Source organism: Manis pentadactyla, chromosome 9, assembly GCF_030020395.1.
Source record: "Manis pentadactyla isolate mManPen7 chromosome 9, mManPen7.hap1, whole genome shotgun sequence".
Lineage (NCBI taxonomy): Eukaryota > Metazoa > Chordata > Mammalia > Pholidota > Manidae > Manis > Manis pentadactyla.
The window spans coordinates 86,552,004-86,572,606 of NC_080027.1; the positions used below are offsets into that span (position 1 = coordinate 86,552,004).

A 20,603-nucleotide genomic window follows, 5' to 3' on the forward strand; every position below is an offset into this window, starting at 1 on the left:
CTTTGCCTGGTTTTGGTATTAGGGTGATGTTGGCTTCATAGAATGAGTTTGGGAGTATTCCCTCCTATTCTATTTTCTGGAAAACTTTAAGGAGAATGGGTATTATGTCTTCTCTGTATGTCTGATAAAATTCTGAGGTAAATCCATCTGGCCCGGGGGTTTTGTTCTTTGGTAGTTTTTTTGTTACCGCTTCAATTTCGTTGCTGGTAATTGGTCTGTTTAGATTTTCTGTTTCTTTCTGGGTCAGTCTTGGAAGGTTGTATTTTTCTAGGAAGTTGTCCATTTCTCCTAGGTTTCCCAGCTTGTTAGCATATAGGTTTTCATAGTACTCTCTAATAATTCTTTGTATTTCTGTGGTGTCCATCGTGGTTTTTCCTTTCTCGTTTCTGATTCTGTTGATTTGTGTTGACTCTCTTTTCCTCTTAATGAGTCTGGCTAGAGGCTTATCTATTTTGTTTATTTTCTTGAAGAACCAGCTCTTGGTTTAATTGATTTTTGCTATTGTTTTATTCTTCTCAAATTTATTTATTTCTTCTCTGATCTTTATTATGTCCCTCCTTCTGCTGACCTTAGGCCTCTTTTGTTCTTCTTTTTCCAATTTCGATAATTGTGACATTAGACCATTCATTTGGGATTGTTCTTCCTTCTTTAAATATGCCTGGATTGCTATATACTTTCCTCTTAAGACTGCTTTTGCTGTATCCCACAGTAGTTGGGGCTTTGTGTTGGTGTTGTCATTTGTTTCCATATATTGCTGGATCTCCATTTTGATTTGTCATTGATCCATTGATTATTTAGGAGCGTGTTGTTAAGCCTCCATGTGTTTGTGAGCCTTTTTGCTTTCCTTGTACAGTTTATTTCTAGTTTTATGCCTTTGTGGTCTGAAAAGTTGGTTGTTAAGATTTCCATCTTTTGGAATTTACGGAGGCTCTTTTTGTGGCCTAGTATGTGGTCTATTCTGGAGAATGTTCCTTGTGCACTTGAGAAGAATGTGTATCCTGTTGCTTTTGGATGTAGAGTTCTGTAGATGTCTATTAGCTCCATCTGTTCTAGTGTGTTGTTCAGTGCCTCTGTGTCCTTACTTATTTTCTGTCTGGTGGATCTGTCCTTTGGAGTGAGTGGTGTGTTGAAGTCTCCCAGAATGAATGCATTGCATTCTATTTCCTCCTTTAGTTCTGTTAGTATTTGTTTCACATATGCTGGTGCTCCTGTGTTGGGTGCATATATATTTATAATGGTTATATCCTCTTGTTGGTCTGACCCCTTTATCATTATGTAATGTCCTTCTTTATCTTTTGTTACTTTCTTTATTTTGAAGTCTATTTTGTCTGATACTAGTATTGCAACACCTGCTTTTTTCTCTCTGTTGTTTGCATGAAATATCTTTTTCCATCCCTTGACTTTAAGTCTGTGCATGTGTTTGGGTTTGAGGTGAGTCTCTTGTAAGCAGCGTATGGATGGGTCTTGCTTTTTTATCCATTCTATTACTCTGTGTCTTTTGATTGGTGCATTCAGTCCATTTACATTTAGGGTGATTATTGAAAGGTATGTACTTATTGCCATTGCAGGCTTTAAGTTTGTGGTTACCAAAGGTTCAAGGTTAGCTTCTTTACTATCTTACTGTCTAACTTAACTCGCTTATTGAGCTATTATAAACACCGTCTCATGATTCTTTATTTCTCTACCTTCTTATTCCTCCTCCTCCCATCTTCATATGTTGGGTGTTTTGTTCTGTGCTCTTTTTAGGAGTGCTCCCATGTAGAGGAGTCCTTGTAAGATGCCCTGTAGAGGTGGTTTGTGGGAGGCAAATTCCCTCAACTTTTGCTTGTCTGGGAGTTGTTTAATCCCTCCTTCATATTTAAATGATAATTGTGCTGGATACAGTAATCTTGGTTCGAGGCCCTTCTGTTTCCTTGCATTAAGTATATCATGCCATTCTCTTCTGGCCTGTAGGGTTTCTGTTGAGAAGTCTGATGATAGCCTGATGGGTTTTCCTTTGTAGGTGACCTTTTCTTTCTCATTGGCTGCCTTTAATACTTTGTCCTTGTCTTTGATCTTTGCCATTTTAATTATTATGTGTCTTGGTGTTGCCCTCCTTGGATTCCTTGTCATGGGAGTTCTGTGTACCTCTGTGGTCTGAGAGGCCATTTCCTCCCCTAGTTTGGGGAACTTTTCAGCAATTATTTCTTCAAAGACACTTTCTATCCCTTTTTTTCTCTCTTCTTCTTCTGGTACCCCTATAATGTGGATATTGTTCTGTTTTGATTGGTCACTCAGCTCTCTTAAAATTCTTTCATTCCTGGAGATCCTTTTATCTCTCTCTGCATCAGCTTCTCTGCGTTCCTGTTCTCTGTTTTCTAGTCCATTAATGGTCTCTTGCATCTCGTCCATTCTGTTTTGAAGTCCTTCCAGAGCTTGTTTTATTTCTGTATTCTCCCTCCTTATTCTTGCATATTTCTCTGCAAGTCCATCAGCATGTTTATGACTTTGTTTTGAATTCTTTTTCAGGAAGACTGGTTAAATCTATCTCCCCGGGTTCCTTCTCTGGGGAAGATGTAGCAGATGCCGAAGCTGTCTCGGTTAGTCTTGTCTGGATCAAATTTTTTTGCCTTTTCATGTTGATAGGTGCAGTGGTGAGCTATTGGCTTTCTGTCAGCTGGGAGAGCCAAGGCTTTCCACTTGCTCCTGGCCTTTCTTTACTGGGACAACCGCGACCCCTAGTGGCTTGTGTTGGGCAATTGCGTGTAGACTGGGTCTCTGTATCTTGCCAGGCTGGTATGTAGGAAGCTCCCTTGCTGAGGGCGTGGCCAGCCTCAGGCTGCTTCTCTGCTATGGCGGGGCCCCAGAGGGGTAATGGACGGGGGGTTGTTTGGCTGTTTACCTCCGTGAGGGGTCTCAGGGCTGTTGCCCAGGGGGTTAGTGCCCCTGGAGTTCCCTGGAATTTCCAGCTGCTGGACTGTGATCCAGAATGCTTCCATCCAGCTGTGGCGTCCCTGTCCCTTTACGACTTTCAAAAAGCACTTGCTTTTCTTTGTCACAGGGGCACCGGCTTTGGGACCCGCTCAAAGATCTTGCTGCCCTGTTTCCCTAGTTTCCAGCACCCCACGCATGCACTGTGTCTGTGCTCTGGTGTGGATGGCTGGGGCTGGGTGATTAGCAGTCCTGGGCTCCCTCTCCCTCCCTGCTCTGACTCCTCTCCTCCCGCCGGGAGCTGGGGTGAGGGGCACTCAGGTCCCGCCGGGCCGGGGCTTGTATCTTACCCCTTTCACCAGGTGCTGGGTTCTCGCAGGTGTGGATGTAGTATGGCTGTTGTCCTGTGTCTTCTGGGCTCTCTTTTAGGATTAGTTGTGTTTTCAAAAATATATGTTTTTGGGAGGAGATTCCCACTGTCCTACTCACACTGCCATCTTGCATCCTCCCAGTTTCCTGACTTTTAAAAGAGGGATGAAAACATCCAGCTTGCATAGTGGTGGGCAGAGGAAATGAGATCATGCTCAGCAAGTGCCTGATACACAGCAGGTACTCTTGTCAGTGGAGGCTGTGGCAATTAAGCAGGGGTCTGCCAGTGCAGCTCTGTCCTGAGGGACTTTTGCAGCTTCTGTTCAGTTCTCAGTAGGCTGATAAGCAGCCCAAGCCATGTAGGCAACTATGATCAAGGCTCCCAGGCCACCAGGGTTGCCCCTACTGAACTATCCACTTGTTTCCTTTGGCTACTTGCTAGCCAGTTTGGGATCTTGCAGATATGGGGGGTGGGTTATGATGAGGTTATTAAAAAAATTTTTTGGGGGGTACTTGTTGTCAACAGATGTTTTTGCAAACTTTCTTTGCTCCCTCCCTGTCTAGTCCCTTTCCTCTGCTTGCCTTTTCAGAGCTGGATTTCCAGCCAGCCAGTTTTACAGATTAGTGGTATCTAAGACCCCGTTAGATCTCTCCCTCCCGGTTAGTGCTTGACAGTCCCTCAGGCTAATATTTCTTACTCCAGGTCTTAGTGAGACATTTCTCCTTGGCACTGAGCAGTGATCAGTCCACCTGGGATTTCACTTACATTCAGTTTTCTTGTCTCTACATCTCCTGGTAGACTCTGCCCATCCGCCTCCCACCCCTCAAGGAGGCTGTGCTTACACTTCCCTCTCAGACAGCTCAGTGCCAACTGGTAACCAGGGCAGAAGGAAAGAGAACCTGAAGGGCTCGCCCAGTACTTCTCTGAGGGGAAAAGCCTTTGAACAGTAGGGTAGAGGGTAAGAGCAAAGGCTGACATAGGACCCTGGTGCCAGCACAGCTTCAACCCTGTGAGCCAAGTCTGCCTGGGAAGGTCCATGGGACCTCCTTTGCTCACTGCCATCCCCACTGCTTTCCAAGAACCCTATGCATGGAGGGCCTGCCCAGCCCGGTCTGGGATATGCAGTGGGCTGGCCCAAGGCCTGCCAGCATTGGAGCTCACTGTGCTGGGCTCCGTGCCTGGTGAACTATCAGCTCTTCTCATGGAGATCACTTCCAGGGGCAGGACAGGGCTGCCCTGGGGTCCTACGGGAGCTGCCTCTGTCAGGCTCTCAGAGAGGCCCCATCACTGGCACCTGGGTCTGAGCCCTCCTGTTCTTTCCCACTGCACCTGTGGCTCTGGTCCTGGCCACCTCTCACCATGACTATGGCCATATTTCCTGACGGGTCTTCTTGCTTCTCTCTTCCCCTTCTACTCAGCCTCTGTGCTGCTGCTATCACCATCCTAACTAAGCTCTGGTTCACTGAGTTGTGGTTAGAATCATCATCTGGTCAAAGCCCAACAGTTCCAAGAGGCCCTCAAACTAGTCAAGACCCTTTGGTTTAAGGGCCCTCTGGTCAAGTCCCAGCCACTTCCTGACCACCCCCTCTTCTTGCACCAAATGGTCTCAAGTGATGCAAACTCCGCACTGCAGTGTGTTGCCCGCCCCCCCGCCCGCACGTACTGGGACACTCAAGGATTCGCTGCCTACTGTGCATCCGCCCAGCATCTCATGTCTCAAGTGTGCTTATTTTCAGGAGCCGATGAAAACACCTCTGCTCTCACCAGCCTTCTGTGTGCCCTGGCCGGAAGAAGCTGCTCCTTCTCTAAGCCCTCACCGTGCCCACATCCCATGTGGAAGTTACCTGTGGCTGTGGCAACTCCTTTCTGGGCTGTAAGTTCCTGAAAGACTCAGAGTAAGTTTTATTCATCTTTGGGTCCAGTGTCTACCACATGGTCTTGTACTCGGTGTCTATTTGTCAAATGAATGTGTGGGTGAATAGACAGGCTCCCAGGCTGCTTACTGGAACTCTAAATTTAAGGTAGCTTCTGAAAACTGGTCACATGTTACCCCTATGCTGTGAGAGAAGCAGATATATGTTTGTTTCCTTTTGTACCTGCTTTCTGAGGGAAGAGATGTGGCTTAATCTGTGAATCTGATTCTCTCTGCAATACCTTTGGACTCATGGTGCCTAATATAATACCAAACATAAAGTAACTGTTCAAAAAAAAACTGGAAGGAAGAATTAAAAAGGTTCACACAAATGGTTTCCTCAGGACTAGGTGTAGACAGCTTCAGCCTAGAGAGCTGTGAGCTGTGTTTCTCTCATGGGAACTCTAAGCCAAGACAAAGAGCCACCAAAGCAGGCGACACACTTTACAGGAGGAAAGCACCCTGAGGCCCGAGGGAAATGGAAGCCGTAGCCAGAGATCCAAGCTATTAGCCCCAGGAGCATAGTGGCCAGAGGGGTTTATTCTGCTGACCTTTTCTCTGTAGCAAAGGCATTTCTTTCTGTCTTTGAAAATGGGAAATGGATTTAGTGTTGACAGATCTTTACCCTGGCAAGTTCTAAGGTATATTCTGGAGGCAGAAGCCACAGTGGCATCAGCAGCTTCCCACAATGCCCATACCACACTGACTTCCGGGGGCTCCACTGCCCAGAAGAGGGAAGCCAGGCTGCATCAGAGGAGGAGCTGCCCTTCAGGCCCGAGAGTGCAGCACACTGGTCTTCCAGCCCCTCCTCTTTCATATTTGCTTTGCCCTGGCCCACCCGGCTGCTGCAGCTGGTCTACCTGTTTTGTCTTCACCAGACAAGAGAGAGGCCAGGCAACTTTTCCCAGTGGTCAGAGACAGAGCTGTGGGATCCCCGAACAGCGCAGCACAGCCAAGCTCACGGACAGGCCCTGCCCTCCATTCCGTTCACTCATTCCCCACACTTCCAGAGTGCCTACTTTACACCAGGCAGGCACTGTGTCAGTGCTGGACATAAACATTGAGGCAGGGAAACTTTAAAGCTGGACAAGCAAGAAGACTAATCTTGCTTGAACTCCCCCTGCAGAGGGCTCTTCCTGGAAGTCTGAGAAAGAGCTGATGAATGATTTTAATCAGATTTTTATAAACAAGAAAATGAGGAGTAGCCTGGGAACCCTTCGATGCAAGCTGATGGGAAAGGGCCAAGGGAGAGGCCCCCACAGAAGAGTAATGACCACAAGCAGAGCTGCTTTGCCCACTAATAAATTGGGGCCCCCAATGTGAAGGGTATGCAGGTGGTATCCCCACTGGTTCACCTTCTAGCTCAGTCCAGAAGGGTGATGAACTTGAGCAGGCTTCCCTCTGCATGCTCACGCAGAGGTGGCCAGAAATCTGCTAACACGGGTGTCAGGTGGTGCTGTGTGGGACTGCTGTGTTGCCTGCTGCATGGGGAAGGTGGGCCACAGAGGAAGTCTGAGCCCAGGGAGACTCTTGATTCCTGATCCCTCTGCCCCACTACCAGAGCGGCAGGAGTGGCTAGTCTTCAGTGAGGTGGGCACCTCAGAACAAGACTCCTGGCCTCAGGAGAAACAAGGCTGGCCAGTGACTCCCATCTGTCAATTCCCCACCTCTCCCCTCAACCCACATGTCCTCTCTCCTTACTGCCTTGTATGTGTGGGGCTTTCTGAAGGGATTAAGACACAGAAAAGCTGGAGGTCCAGGGCTCTAGGCAAAGCTCATGGCGCCCCAGACACATGCCGTGAGCTGTCTGGGCTGACTTTGGCAAGGCTCTAGCAACCCACCACTGCTCTGCTGAAAAGCACATCTGTCCTTCACCACCTTCTCTCTTTTATGGGCAGGAAACAGGTAGAGAATGAGGTTCTGGCCTCTTAAAACTGGGTAAGAGTCTCCTGCCAGCCCTTCACTCCCATCCCCAAACAGGAAGAAAGGAACCTGTAATTGACTTGAGGTCAGAAATGGGCTGACGCTTATTAAGAAAAAAGTATAGAGGATTCTTTGGGAGGCTGCCCTTCCTCTCAAGCTGGCAGCTTCTGGTCCCAGAGGCCCTGATGCACTGCACTCCCAACCCAGGTACCTCTAACCTGCCCTCCCTGCTCATCCAGCCCCAGTTCTCACCATGTGCTGGCCCCACCACCAGCAGAACCTGCCAGTGGGCCTCTGTGCAGAGTGTGATGTTTCTGATCTTGGTGCCTTTGCAGTCTGCCATGAGCCTCCCCCTTACCCCCAATCCCACTGGGCCTGCCTAACTGCTACTCATTCTTGAAGGCTCAGCTCAGCATCACCTCCTCCCCCAAACTGGGCATGGCCCCTCCTCCTTTATGCTCCTGAGACCCTTATCTCACTAAATATTTATCTGCCTCCTTTTCTCGGCAAGTTCCTTGGTGAAGGACCAAAGACTACTTGTCTTTGCAGCACCAGTGGCTGATATGTGGTAGACAATCAGTAAATGGCTGTGAGATAAAATCAGAGGGGGCTCCCTAAGACTAAGTCTTTGGCCCAGGGATGGCCAGAGGAGCCTTCAACTCTGTCCTCCTCAAAGTCCCGAAGCTACAACTGGCTGCTCAGGCCAGCACTGCCAGCTGCTTACATCCACACAAAGAGGTTTTCACTCAGCAAAGCGTCACAGGCCTCAGATGTAGGGAGGTGGCCTGAGCCACAGACCAAAAAGGAACTTTAAAAAATTTCAGTGCATGGCAGCAAAAGGGACAGTGTCCCATGGGAGGACTGTAGCTTAGAAAGCTGTTCTGGGGTGACAAACATCAATTTGTTACTTTTTGCCTTATACACACCACAACTTGTCCTCCTATGGGATTTTTTGAGCAAATGGCTCAGCACAGATCTAGAAAATACTTGTCTGTTTGGAGGCTGCCTTGCTTGGAGTCTAGACCAGCAAGGGGGCTGGGGTAGGGGGTACAGAGAATGCCTGAGTGAGAACAGCCTGTTTAACACAGCTGCTGACTGACTCCAAAGTGGCTCAGCTATACCACTGGAAAGTGCTAATTGGTTCTTAGAAGTGTGAGGCCAACACAGAGAGCCAGGGCTGAAGCTGGATGAGCCACACCTGAAATAGGTGAGAGGAAGGGGTGTGCCAGTCCGCAGCCGAAATGCAATGAGCCATGGTGTAACAGGAACATGCGAGGGCCTCATCTGTGGCAGTCCCAGATCTGCCACACTACAAGGGGACAACAAGCTCCATGAGGTGGTCCTAGAAGCCTGAGGCCTGGGGTGAATGTCTCTGCAACAAAAGCCTGCAGCCAAGTCTCTATTGTAGTCCTTTCCATCTATGTTACTATCTGTGCTCTGACTCTGGAAGGACAGCTGGGTCCTCTAAGTTTTAAAGGAGGAGGAGGTCAGGCTACGTGGTGGGTGCTTAGAAAAGCTGTAAGGGAAGCATGGCTTGCTGGAAACTGATGCAGATCAGGGAAATGATGTGCTTGCCTGGGGAGGCTCTAGGCTCTAAATGCCACCAGATGGGCATGCCCAAACAGGTGAGACGGTGCTCATCCTGGCTGGGGACTGGCACTCTCTCAGTACTACCTGTCTATGTGGAAGAGCCATGAGCCTTGGGGGACGGTGAGGATGGTCCCAACTATCCACCCTGTCGTATTTCCTCTCTATCATTACATGGCTCTTACCTTCCCCAGGATCCGAAGCTGCTGTCCCTGGCTCCTGTATCTCCCGCTCCGTCTGTGTCTCAGCATTCTGCAACTGAAGGGCCAAAGTCTGGGTGCCCTGAGACGTCACAGAGGTGGTGGGGTTTCGGGGCTGCAGCCCAATTGCATTCATCAGACCCATGTCTCTGTCTGTCCTCCATGTGGCTCTGCTAGTTCTAGGAAGAGAAAGGCAGCTGAAGTCAGGCAAGACTTGGGACAGTGCTCCTCACAGAGCTCCACTGGCTGGCCCAGGGACTGCAGGCTAAGAAGAGAAGCTCTGTGCTCCCACAGCTACCTCGCAATGACAGATGACTCATCTGTGTCCATTCTCCTCCATATCAGCCCATACAGTGCGACAATGAAATTAGGCTGCAGAACCATCTAATTTGGCAAACCCAGCTGGTTCAGTCACTCCCTTAAACATTGAGCATCTTTTCTGGGAAGGTAGAGATGGGCTTTTTTTAAAAAACCTTATTTGGATTCAGGAAGCCACTAGCTGAGATCTGTGGGACAAAGGGTAATAAGCAGCAGAAGGACCGTTCCTCTCTTTAACTTTTCCTTCCTTCCAGTGATATGCTGATAAGACTCGTTTAAATTATCAGATTTCTACGTGAGCTCCACTTTGGAAGAAAAGCACCAAGAGTCCTTTTTTTTTTAAACCAAGATTCTTATGAGGCTGTTCTGGGATCCTCCTCCGGGCATCCGAAAACAGATGCTGGAAGGCAGGGAGCACAAGCTGCCCTACAAGCAAGGCCCAGGCACTGCCCATGGGACAGCTAGAGTTGGCAGCAGAGGGAGCCCAGGACTTTCAGGATGGTCACAGCCACTCATATTTTGAGCTGCTTCTGGGACTATTCTCCCAGCTATGTCCTGTAATTCCTCCAGGAAGCAGCAAATGCTTTGGGTATATCACTGACCCAGCACTTCTTTTTCTCAAAATGTTCCAGTCCTTGTTAATGAATTAAGCAGTAAGAGGATCAGTACCAGGTTTCTCCTGAGTGGTCCCTGGGGAGGGTAACCCTGGGCTCTCGGCAGCTTGGTCCCTGAGGCCATGATCCCCTGGGAGACTGTCCACAGACTCTCCATGGGCTGTGAACACCCTTCCTAGGGGCAGCATCCCTCTCCAGTGCCCTGTCTTGTCTCCTCAGCCCAGTGTGCCCAGACGCCATGGCCAGGATGGGAGAGGGTCAGAGGGTTCTAGCTTATTCTAAATTAAGACTCTGACAGCAGAGGTCTTGTCCTTTTTCTTAGCCACAGAACACTTTTCTTGAATGAAATTGTGTGCAAAAGCTCGGTACATGCAGCAGATTAAAGAGGAGCTGCTCTGGTTGAGAAGGGATACCCACAGAGCTCTGGAGCACAGTCTGAGGTCACTGCTCAAGAGCTGTCAAAAGCAAGGGGCAGGGACAAGCTTCCAGGCCGCTGCACTCCTCTCTCCCACAGACTCACCCAGGTCTTTCACTGCTCCTGCTGCTGGAGTGGACAGTGAAGACAGTCTCATTCAGCTGGTCCCAGTAGTACTCCACACCAGAATTTAAGGCCCTGCAAATCAGTTGGAAAGGGTAGAAGAGAAGAGGTAGAAGGCATTAGAAAGGGAATAGCCAGGACTCCTTACAATTCCTGACTAGGCTTTGTGGACTGTGGCCTGGCAGCCTCTTTCCTAGCGCTGAGCTGAGCCTAGGACCAGAGGTACTCCTTTCTCGGGATGCTCAGTCCTAGAGAGCCATGCAGATGAATCTCCAACAGCTCAAGGCCTTCAGTGATGGTTATACCCTCTTCCTTTCCCCAAGACAATGCCTAATCAGCTCCTCCTCGAGACTAAGAGATAGCTAAACTATAGCCATGCCATATGCAGGCAGTGAATTCTTAATGTTCTTCAGACAGAGAGGAGCTAAGATGGCAATTGAGAGGCTGGAGAGGCCCTGGAGAGACGTGGACAGCCCTACCTAAAGGGTGTGCTTAGTGCTTAGAAACAGGGCAGGCTCTTGCCATGGGCTCTTCCCTGCTGTCTGGGCTTTTAAAGATTCCTCCCTGGAAGAAGACAAGTAGTGACTCTACAGCATCTTACTACACAGATGGACAGTGACTGTAATGGGGTATGTGGCGGGGACTTGATAATGGAGGTAATCTAGTAACCACAATATTGCTCATGTAATTGTATATTAATGATACCAAAAACAAAACAAAACAAAAAAAACTTTCCTTTTCAAAAAAATAAAAAAGATTCCTCCCTGGAAAAGGTAGTACCTAGCACCAGTCACCGTAGTCGAGCATAGGGTGCTGGTGGTGAAGGGGTGGGCAGGAGTTGGGAAAGAGATATCTGAGCCTTTTGATTAAACTCTGATGTCCACATAGAGATCATAAAAGATACTCAAAATGGCCAGCTCTGCTCCTACATGGGACAGAGCATCCAATGTGTACTTGAAGAGCTCTGCTAGGAGCTGAATTGTGTCCCTGCAAGCCCTGTCCCTCAATTCCACTATATCTGGAGAAAAGGTCTTTAAGACATAATTAAGGCTAGATGATATCATAAGATTAGGACCCTAATCCAACAGGACTGTGGCCTTATGAGAAGAGGAAGAGAGAGCTCTTTCTCTCTCTCTCCACCATGTAGGACAGGGAGGTGACCATCTGCAAGCCAAGAAGAGAGTCCTCACGAGCACCTAGCCCTGCCGGCACCTGACCTCAGACTTCCGGCCTCCAGAACTGTCAGAGAGTAATTTCTGTTGATTAAGCCACCCAATCTCTAGCATTCTGTACAGCAGCCTTGGTAGACTAAGACAAGTTCCAGTGAAAGTCAGCTTTTTAACCTAGAGGCCTAGGTCATCCTCCTTTATTGATAGAACTTCTTTAATAAAAAACAAATGAATCAAAGTCAGTGGGTGTGAGGATTAGCCGGGAAAAGATGGGTTGTGGGGGGAGTGATATAAGGTGGTTCCCTCCCAAAGAGGAGGATTAAATAGGACAGGGACCTACAGGGCTTGGATGATGAGGACTGTGTGCCAGGAGGCTGTGCTACTGAGGGTGAAAGGACACTGAGGCCCCTGACCTGTCTTGAAAGGGTCACTCAATTCTGGGGATTAGGCCTCACCTGAGGACATACTGGTGTCTTTGAAGGGAAAGAGCTACAGCCAAACAAAAGTGCTCTTCCTTTCTGAGCTCTGTACTAACATCCACCATGGCTCTTCTCAGAGGGCCTGTGGGGCAGTGAATTTAGTGCGATCTTCTTCAGACCATCCCTTTAAAAAATATCTCCTTCCTCTTCTGAACTCTTGGCCATTTTTGTGGGGTTTTCTGAACAACAGGGGCACTGGAGGGTAAAGGTGAGACAAGAGGACCTCACAGTCGGGAAGAGGAAATGGCCAGCAGTCAACAGCAGAGGCCTCAAGAAACAAAGCCATCATTGCCATTTTTGATGAGCGAATCCTGGCTGTATGAGGCACCACTTGAGGCTGGCTGCCAGGGAGCCTCTGATTTATAAACTTGTCAAGATTTATTGACAGGTGGCAATACTATGCAGGTCCTTGCCAAATCCTTCCTCTGTAATTCTTGCTAGCCAGGGCTGGTGAGTGACAACAAACTGTTCACACCAAGCCAGGTACTGCACGCCAGGAAACTTCCTTCTTATCTCAGCAAAGAGGCCACCTGAAGGCCCACTCTGAGCTGGGACTGTCAGTGTGATGCTGATGGTCAGAGGACCCTTTAAATACTTACCTTCTGGCAGCAAGCATCATCAGCTTAGAGCTGTGAACTCTGGCCATTTAGTGACAGGACCCACTGCCAATTGTAACAGGGGCAATGGAGACTCTATCAGATATGCTCTCCTTTCCAACCCCAATCCTTTCTGTTCCCCACCAGCAGGTCTCACTCCAGTCCTGATTTGTTCCATTTTCTGTGGTCAGAGCAGCTTGACTAGGCTGAGCTCATAGACTTGAAAATTTGGTTGAAATTGCAGGAATTGCACTGAGGACCAGGTTGAAAGACATCCCTCTGGCTACTCAAACTCGCAGCCTTCAATATCCAATATCACTTATTTCTATCTATAAGCTAAAGAATGGTCCCAACCATCTCTTGCCTCCTTGCATATTATGAGGATGAATGAGTCACTGTTTGCTCTAGGTTCTTCGTGGAAGCTAAGTAAATACACAATGGGATGAGGAAGAATGGGGACACCAATCAGGGTCAGCTTTTCAAATGGACTTCCACTTAACACCTGGCTTCCACACCATCTGTAAACTGTGCTTCTGGGCTTGACACAATTATTCTCTCACAGCTGGGACCTTCCAGGTTCCTTGAACACAGATAGGTGCCAGACTGGTTTCCTGGGGTGACAACACTCAAACATAGACCTCTGGCTCTGAACTCCCCAATTTCTAGGAAATATTCCGTTTGAGAACATTCTTCTTTCATCTGTCACTTACATGGCTACAGACTTGGACCACATGGCTGCCTCTTTGGAAACGACTGTTTTCTAGAAGACTGGTGTTTACCTCCACCATCTCTGTGACATGGGGAAGAGTTGGCACCTGGTGTGGGGCAGCCTGAAACAAGCAGCCTCTGTGGCATCCCTTTTGACTCAGAGGGGCATGCCCTTCCCCTTCCTGATTAATGATGCTTGATTCTGATCACTGTTTACAGTGGTAACTCCCTCGTGGGACAGAGCCGGGGCCTTGCCAGGAGTCCCACACTCAGTCAAGGGGCCAGATGCCCCACAGTCCCAGCCTACTACTTTTTTCTGACACAAGTACCTCAATTCTGTCTTCTGAGCTAACTCTGAGAAGCAGTGGTCTTCCCAGCAACACCTCCCCCCCATTTGTAGGGCTGATCTATGAAGCTGGAAGTGAGCAAGCACACCCTTACATAAATCTGGTACTTCGCACCCACTATGGTTATCAGTGGGGGTGTTCACTCGGTTGGCAGCCAGCCTGTGGCACAGCAGCAGCAGCTTGGGAGGAGTGCTGGGTAGGGGAGCAAAGCAAAGGAGAAAGGAGCACCTAACTGCTACCTTGGTCATCAGCCACTGTAATAGGTCTGTAGAGGGGCTGAAGAGCCAGTTCATCTCACCTGCCCTAAGAATTTCTTTTCTTGGAGAGGTGAAGTGTTTCCCTAGGCCTTTTTCTTTCTTTCTTTCTTTTATTCATTTTGTTATCATTAATCTACAATTACATGAGGAACATTATGTTCACTAGACTCCCCCGATCACCAAGTCCCCCCCACAAACCTCATTGCAGTCACTGTTCATCAGCGTCATACGATGCTGTAGAATCACTACTTGTCTTCTCTGTGTTGCACATCCCTCCCTATGCCCCACGCACATTATACATGCTAAATGTAAGGCCCCCTTTCTTTTTCCCCGCCCTTATCCCTCCCTTCCCACCCTCCTCCCCAGTCCCTTTCCCTTTGGTAACTGTTAGTCCATTCTTGGGTTCTGTGACTCTGCTGCTCTTTTATTCCTTCAGTTTTTCTTTGTTCTTATACTCCACATATGAGTGAAATCATTTATACTTGTCTTTCTCTGCCTAGCTTATTTCAATGAGCATAATACCCTCTAGCTCCATCCATGTTGTTGCAAATGGTAGGATTTGTCTGTTTTCTTCATATGGCTGAATAATATTCCATTGTGTATATGTACCACATCTTCTTTATCCATTCATCTACTGATGGACACTTAGGTTGCTTCTATTTCTTGGCTATTGTAAACAGTGCTGCGATAAACATGGGGTGCATCTGTCTTTTTCAAACTGGAGTGCTGCATTCTTAGGGTAAATTTCTGGTTCAAATGGTATTTCTCTTTTGAGCTTTTTGAGGAACCTCCACACTGCTTTCCACAATGGTTGAACTAATTTACATTCCCACCAGCAGTGTAGGAGGGTGCCCCTTTCTCCACCTCTCCAACATTTGTTGTTGCTTGTCTTTTGGATGGTGATGATCCTTACTGGCGTGAGGTGATATCTCATTGTGGTTTTAATTTGCATTTCTCTGATGACTAGTGATGTGGAGCATCTTTTCATGTGTCTGTTGGCCATCTGAATTTCTTTTTTGGAGAACTGTTCAGCTCCTCTGCCCGTTTTTTCATTGGATTGCTCGCTTTTTGTTTGTTGAGGTGCGTGAGCTCTTTATATATTGTGGATGTCAACCCTTTATCAGATCTGTCATTTATTAATATATTCTCCCATACTGTATTATGTCTTTTCTTCTACTGATGGTGTCCTTTGCTGTACATAAGCTTTCTAGCTTGATATAGTCCCACTTGTTCATTTTTGCTTTTGTTTCCCTTGCCCGGGGAGATATGTTCATGAAGAAGTCGCTCATGTTTATGTCCAAGAGATTTTTGCGGAGGTGGAGCCAAAATGGCGGCATGAGTAGAGCAGTGGAAATCTCCTCCCAAAACCACATATATTTTAGAAAATACAACAAAGACAACTCTTCCTAAAAGAGAGACCAGAAGACATAGGACAACATCCAGACCACATCCACACCTGCAAGAACCCAGCGCCTCACGAAGAGGGTAAGATACAAGCCCCGGCCTGGCGGGACCCGAGCGCCCCACAGCCAGGCTCCGGGCAGGAGGAGAGGAGTCAGAGCGGGTAGGGAGAGGGAGCCCAGGACTGCTAAACAGCCAGCCCTAGCCATCTGCACCAGAGCGCAGACACAGTGCAAGCATGGGGTCCTGGATACTAGGGAAAGAGGACAGTAAGACCTGTGAGCGGGTCACTGCAGCCAGTGCCCTGGGGACAAAGAAAAGCGAGTGCTTTTTGGAAGTCTTACAGGGACAGGGACCGCACAGCCGGACAGAAGCGTCCTGGGAAACTTAGTCCAGCAACAGGGAACTACGGGCACCCTAAACCCCTGGACAGCAGGGCAGCTCAGAGGCCCCTCACGGAGATAAAAAGCCTCCCGGCTGTTCCCCCTCCAACCTGGCTCCACCATATCGGAGCAGCCCCTCGAGGCAGGCCATGCCCACAGCAACAGCGGAGATAAACTCCATAGCGGCCGGGCAAGAATCACAAGCCCCGTCTGCGCACAGCTGCCCACCACAAGCCACTAGAGGTTGCTGTTCTCCCAGGAGAGGAAGGCCACAAACCAACAAGGGAAGTTCTTCCAGCCATTACTCGTGCCAGCTCTGCAAACTACCTCTATCGCCATGAAAAGGCAAAATTTGAGGCAGACAAAGATTACAGAGACAACACCTGAGAAGGAGACAGACCTAACCAGTCTTCCTGAAAAAGAATTCAAAATAAAAATCATAAACATGCAGATGGAGATGCAGAGAAATATACAAGAGTTAAGGGATGAAGTCTGGAGGGAGATTACAGACGTCTAAAGGGAGATTACAGACAAAAGGAAGGAGAATACAGAAGTGAAACAAACTCTGGAAGGATTTATAAGCAGAATGGATAAGATGCAAGAGGCCATTGATGGAACAGAAACCAGAGAACAAGAACGCATAGAAGCTGACACAGAGAGAGATAAAAGGATCTCCAAGAATGAAACAATATTAAGAGAACTGTGTGACCAATCCAAAAGGAACAATATTCATATTATAGTGGTACTAGAAGAAGAAGAAGAGAGAAAAAGGGACAGAAAGTGTCTTTGAAGAAATAATTGCTGAAAACTTCCCCAAACTGGGGGAGGAAATAATCGAACAGACCACGGAAATACACAGAACTCCCAACAGAAAGGACCCAAGGAGGACAACACCAAGACACATAATAATTAAAATGGCAAAGATCAAGGACAAGGACAGAGTTTTAAAGGCAGCTAGAGAGAAAATGGTCACCTATAAAGGAAAACCCATCAGGCTATCATCAGACTTCTCAACAGAAAACTTACAGGCCAGAAGAGAATGGCATGATATATTTAATGCAATGAAACAGAAGGGCCTTGAACCAAGGATACTGTATCCAGCAAGATTATCACTTAAATATGAAGGAGGGATTAAACAATTCCCAGACAAGCAAAAGTTGAGGGAATTTGCCTCTCACAAACCACCTCTGCAGGGTATTTTAGAGGGACTGTTCTAGATGGGAGGACTCATAACACTAAACAGATGTCACCAGAGAAAATAAAATGACAGCAAAGAAAGCAGACAAACTAAATATTAACTAAAGGAAAAAATTAAATCAACTACCCACTAAAAGCAGTTAAAGGAAACACGAAAGAGCACAGAATAAAACAACCAACATATAAAGAATGGAGGAGGAAGAATAAGAAGGGAGAGAAGAAAAGAATCTCCAGACAGTGTATATAACAGCTCAATAAGCAAGCTAAGTTAGGCAGTAAGACACTAAAGAAGCTAACCTTGAACCTCTGGTAAACACGAATCTAAAGCCTGCAATGGCAATAAGTACATATCTTTCTATAGTCACCCTAAATGTAAATGGACTGAATGCATCAATCAAAAGACACAGAGTAATCAAATGGATAAAAAAAAGCAAGACCCATCTATATGCTGCTTACAAGAAACTCACCTCAAACCCAAAGACATGCACAGACTAAAAGTCAAGGGATGGAAAAACATATTTCAGGCAAACAACAGAGAGAAGAAAGCAGGGGTTACAATACTAATATCAGACAAAATAGACTTCAAAACAAAGAAAGTCACAAGAGATAAAGAAGGACATTACATAATGATAAAGGGCTCAGTCCAACAAGAGGATATAACCATTCTAAACATATATGGACCCAACACAGGAGCACCAGCATATGTGAAACAAATACTAACAGAACTAAAGGGGGAAATAGAATGCAATGCATTCATTTTAGGAGACTTCAACACGCCACTCACCCCAAAGGATAGATCCACTGGACAGAAAATAAGTAAGGACATGGAAGTACTGAACACACACTAGAACAGATGGACCTAATAGACATCTGTAGAAATCTACATCCAAAAGCAACAGGATATACATTCTTCTCAAGTGCACATGGAACATTCTCCAGAATAGACCACATACTAGCTCACAAAAAGAGCCTCAGTAAATTCCAAAAGATTGAATTCTACCAACCAACTTTTCAGACCACAAAGGTATAAAACTAGAAATAAATTCTATAAAGAAAACAAAAAGGCTCACAAACACATGGAGGCTTAACAACATGCTCCTAAATAATCAATGGATCAACGAACAAATTAAAATAAAGATCAAGGAATATATAGAAACAAATGACAACAATAACACAAAGACCCAACTTCTGTGGGATGCAGCGAAAGCAGTCTTAAGAGGAAAGTATATACCGATCCAGGCACACTTAAAGAAGGAAGAACAATCCCAAATGAATAGTCCAACATCACAATTATCGAAACTGGAAAAAGAAGAACAAATGACGCCTAAAGTCAGCAGAAGGAGGGACATAATAAAGATCAGAGAAGAAATAAAAAAAATTGAGAAGAATGAAACAATAGAAAAAATCACTGAAACCAAGAGCTGGTTCTTTGAGAAAATAAACAAAATAGATAAGCCTCTAGACAAACTTATTAAGAGAAAAAGATAATTAACACACATCAACAGAATCAGAAATGAAAATGGAAAAATCACAACAGACTCCACAGAAATACAAAGAATTATTAAAGAGTACTATGAAAACCTACATGCTAACAAGCTGGAAAACCTAGAAGAAATGGACAACTTCCTAGAAAAATACAACCTTCCAAGACTGACCAAGGAAGAAACATAAAAATTAAACAAACCAATTACGAGCAAAGAAATTGAAATGGCGATCAAAAAACCACCCAAGAACAAAACCCCTGGGCCAGACGGATTTACCTCAGAATTTTACCAGACATACAGAGAAGACATAATACCCATTCTCCTTAAGGTTTTTCAAAAAATAGAAGACGAGGGAATACTCCCAAACTCATTCTATGAAGCAAACATCACCCTAATACCAAAACCAGGCAAAGACCCCACCAAAAAAGAAAATTACAGACCAATATTCCTGATGAATGTAGATGCAAAACTGCTCAATAAAATATTAGCATACCAAATTCAAAAATATATCAAAAGGATCATACACCATGACCAAGTGGGATTCATCCCAGGGGTGTAAGGATGGTACAACATTTGAAAATGCATCAACATCATCCACCACATCAACAAAAAGAAGGACAAAAACCACATGATCACCTACATAGATGCTGAAAAAGCATTTGACAAAATTCAACATCCATTCATAATAAAAACTCTCAGCAAAATGGGTATAGAGAGCAAGTACCTCAACATAATAAAGGCCATATATGATAAACCCACAGCCAACATCATACTGAACAGCGAGAAGCTGAAAGCTTTACCTCTGAGATCGGAACCTCTGAGATCGGGAACAAGACAGGGATGCCCACTCTCCCCACTGTTATTCAACATAGTACTGGAGGTCCTAGCCATGGCAATTAGACAAAACAAAGAAATACAAGGAATTCAGATTGGTAAGGAAGAAGTTAAACTGCCACAATTTGCATATGACATGATATTGTACATAAAAAACCCTAAAGACTCCACTCAAAAACTACTAGAACTGATATTGGAATACAGCAAAGTTGCAGGATACAAAATTAACACACAGAAATCTCTGGCTTTCCTATACACTAACAATAAACTAATAGAAAGAGAAAACAGGAAGACAATTCCATTCACAATAGCATCAAAAAGAATAAAATACCTAGGAATAAACCTAACCAAAGAAGTGAAAGACCTATACCCTGAAAACTACAAGACACTCTGAAGAGAAATTAAAGAGGTCACTAACAAATGGAAACTCATCCCATGCTCTTGGCTAGGAAGAATTAATATCGTCAAAATGGCCATCCTGCCCAAAGCAATATACAGATTTGATGCAATCCCTATCAAATTACCAATAGCATTCTTTAACGAACTGGAACAAATAGTTCAAAAATTCATATGGAAAAACCAAAGACCCCAAATAGCCAAAGAAATCCTGAGAAAGAAGAATAAAGTGGGGGGGATCTCACTCCCCAACTTCAAGCTCTACTACAAAGCCATAGTAATCAAGACAATTTGCTACTGGCACAAGAACGGAGCCACAGACCAGTGGAACAGATCAGAGACTCCAGATATTAACCCAAACATATATGGTCAATTAATATACGATAAAGGACCCATGGACATACAATGGGAAAATGACAGTCTCTTCAACAGCTGGTGTTGGCAAAACTGGACAGCTACATGTAAGAGAATGAAACTGGGTCATTGTCTAACCCCATACACAAAAGTAAATTCGAAATGGATCAAAGACCTGAATGTAAGTCATCAAACCATAAAACTCTTAGAAAAAAACATAGGCAAAAATTTCTTGGACATAAACATGAGTGACTTCTTCATGAACATATCTCCGTGGGCAAGGGAAACAAAAGCAAAAATGAACAAGTGGGACTATATCAAGCTGAAAAGCTTCTGTACAGCAAAACAGACCATCAATAGAACAAAAAGGTACCCTACAGTATGGGAGAATACATTTGTAAATGACAGGTCCGATAAAGGCTTGACATCCAAAATATATAAAGAGCTCATCCACCTCAACAAACAAAAAACAAATAATCCAATTAACAAACGGGCAGAGGAACTAAACAGACAGTTCTCCAAAAAAGAAATTCAGATGGCCAACAGACACATGAAAAGATGCTCCACATCACTAGTCATCAGAGAAATGCAAATGAAAACCACAATGAGATATCACCTCACACCAA

At 45.9% G+C, this 20,603-nt stretch overlaps 1 protein-coding gene across 9 annotated transcripts in view; it reads right to left on the reverse strand.

Annotated features, from left to right (window-relative positions):
* AMBRA1 (autophagy and beclin 1 regulator 1) overlaps positions 1 to 20,603 on the reverse strand; it is a 247,065-nt gene that overhangs the window by 5,068 nt on the left and 221,394 nt on the right. For all 9 annotated transcript variants that reach the window (XM_036891716.2, XM_036891718.2, XM_057507588.1 and 6 more), the window contains 2 exons: positions 10,355 to 10,447; positions 8,888 to 9,081 (listed from right to left, as the gene is read on the reverse strand). In XM_036891716.2, coding sequence (XP_036747611.2) covers positions 8,888 to 9,081; positions 10,355 to 10,447 — 287 coding nt within the window. The remainder of the gene's footprint in view (positions 1 to 8,887; positions 9,082 to 10,354; positions 10,448 to 20,603) is intronic.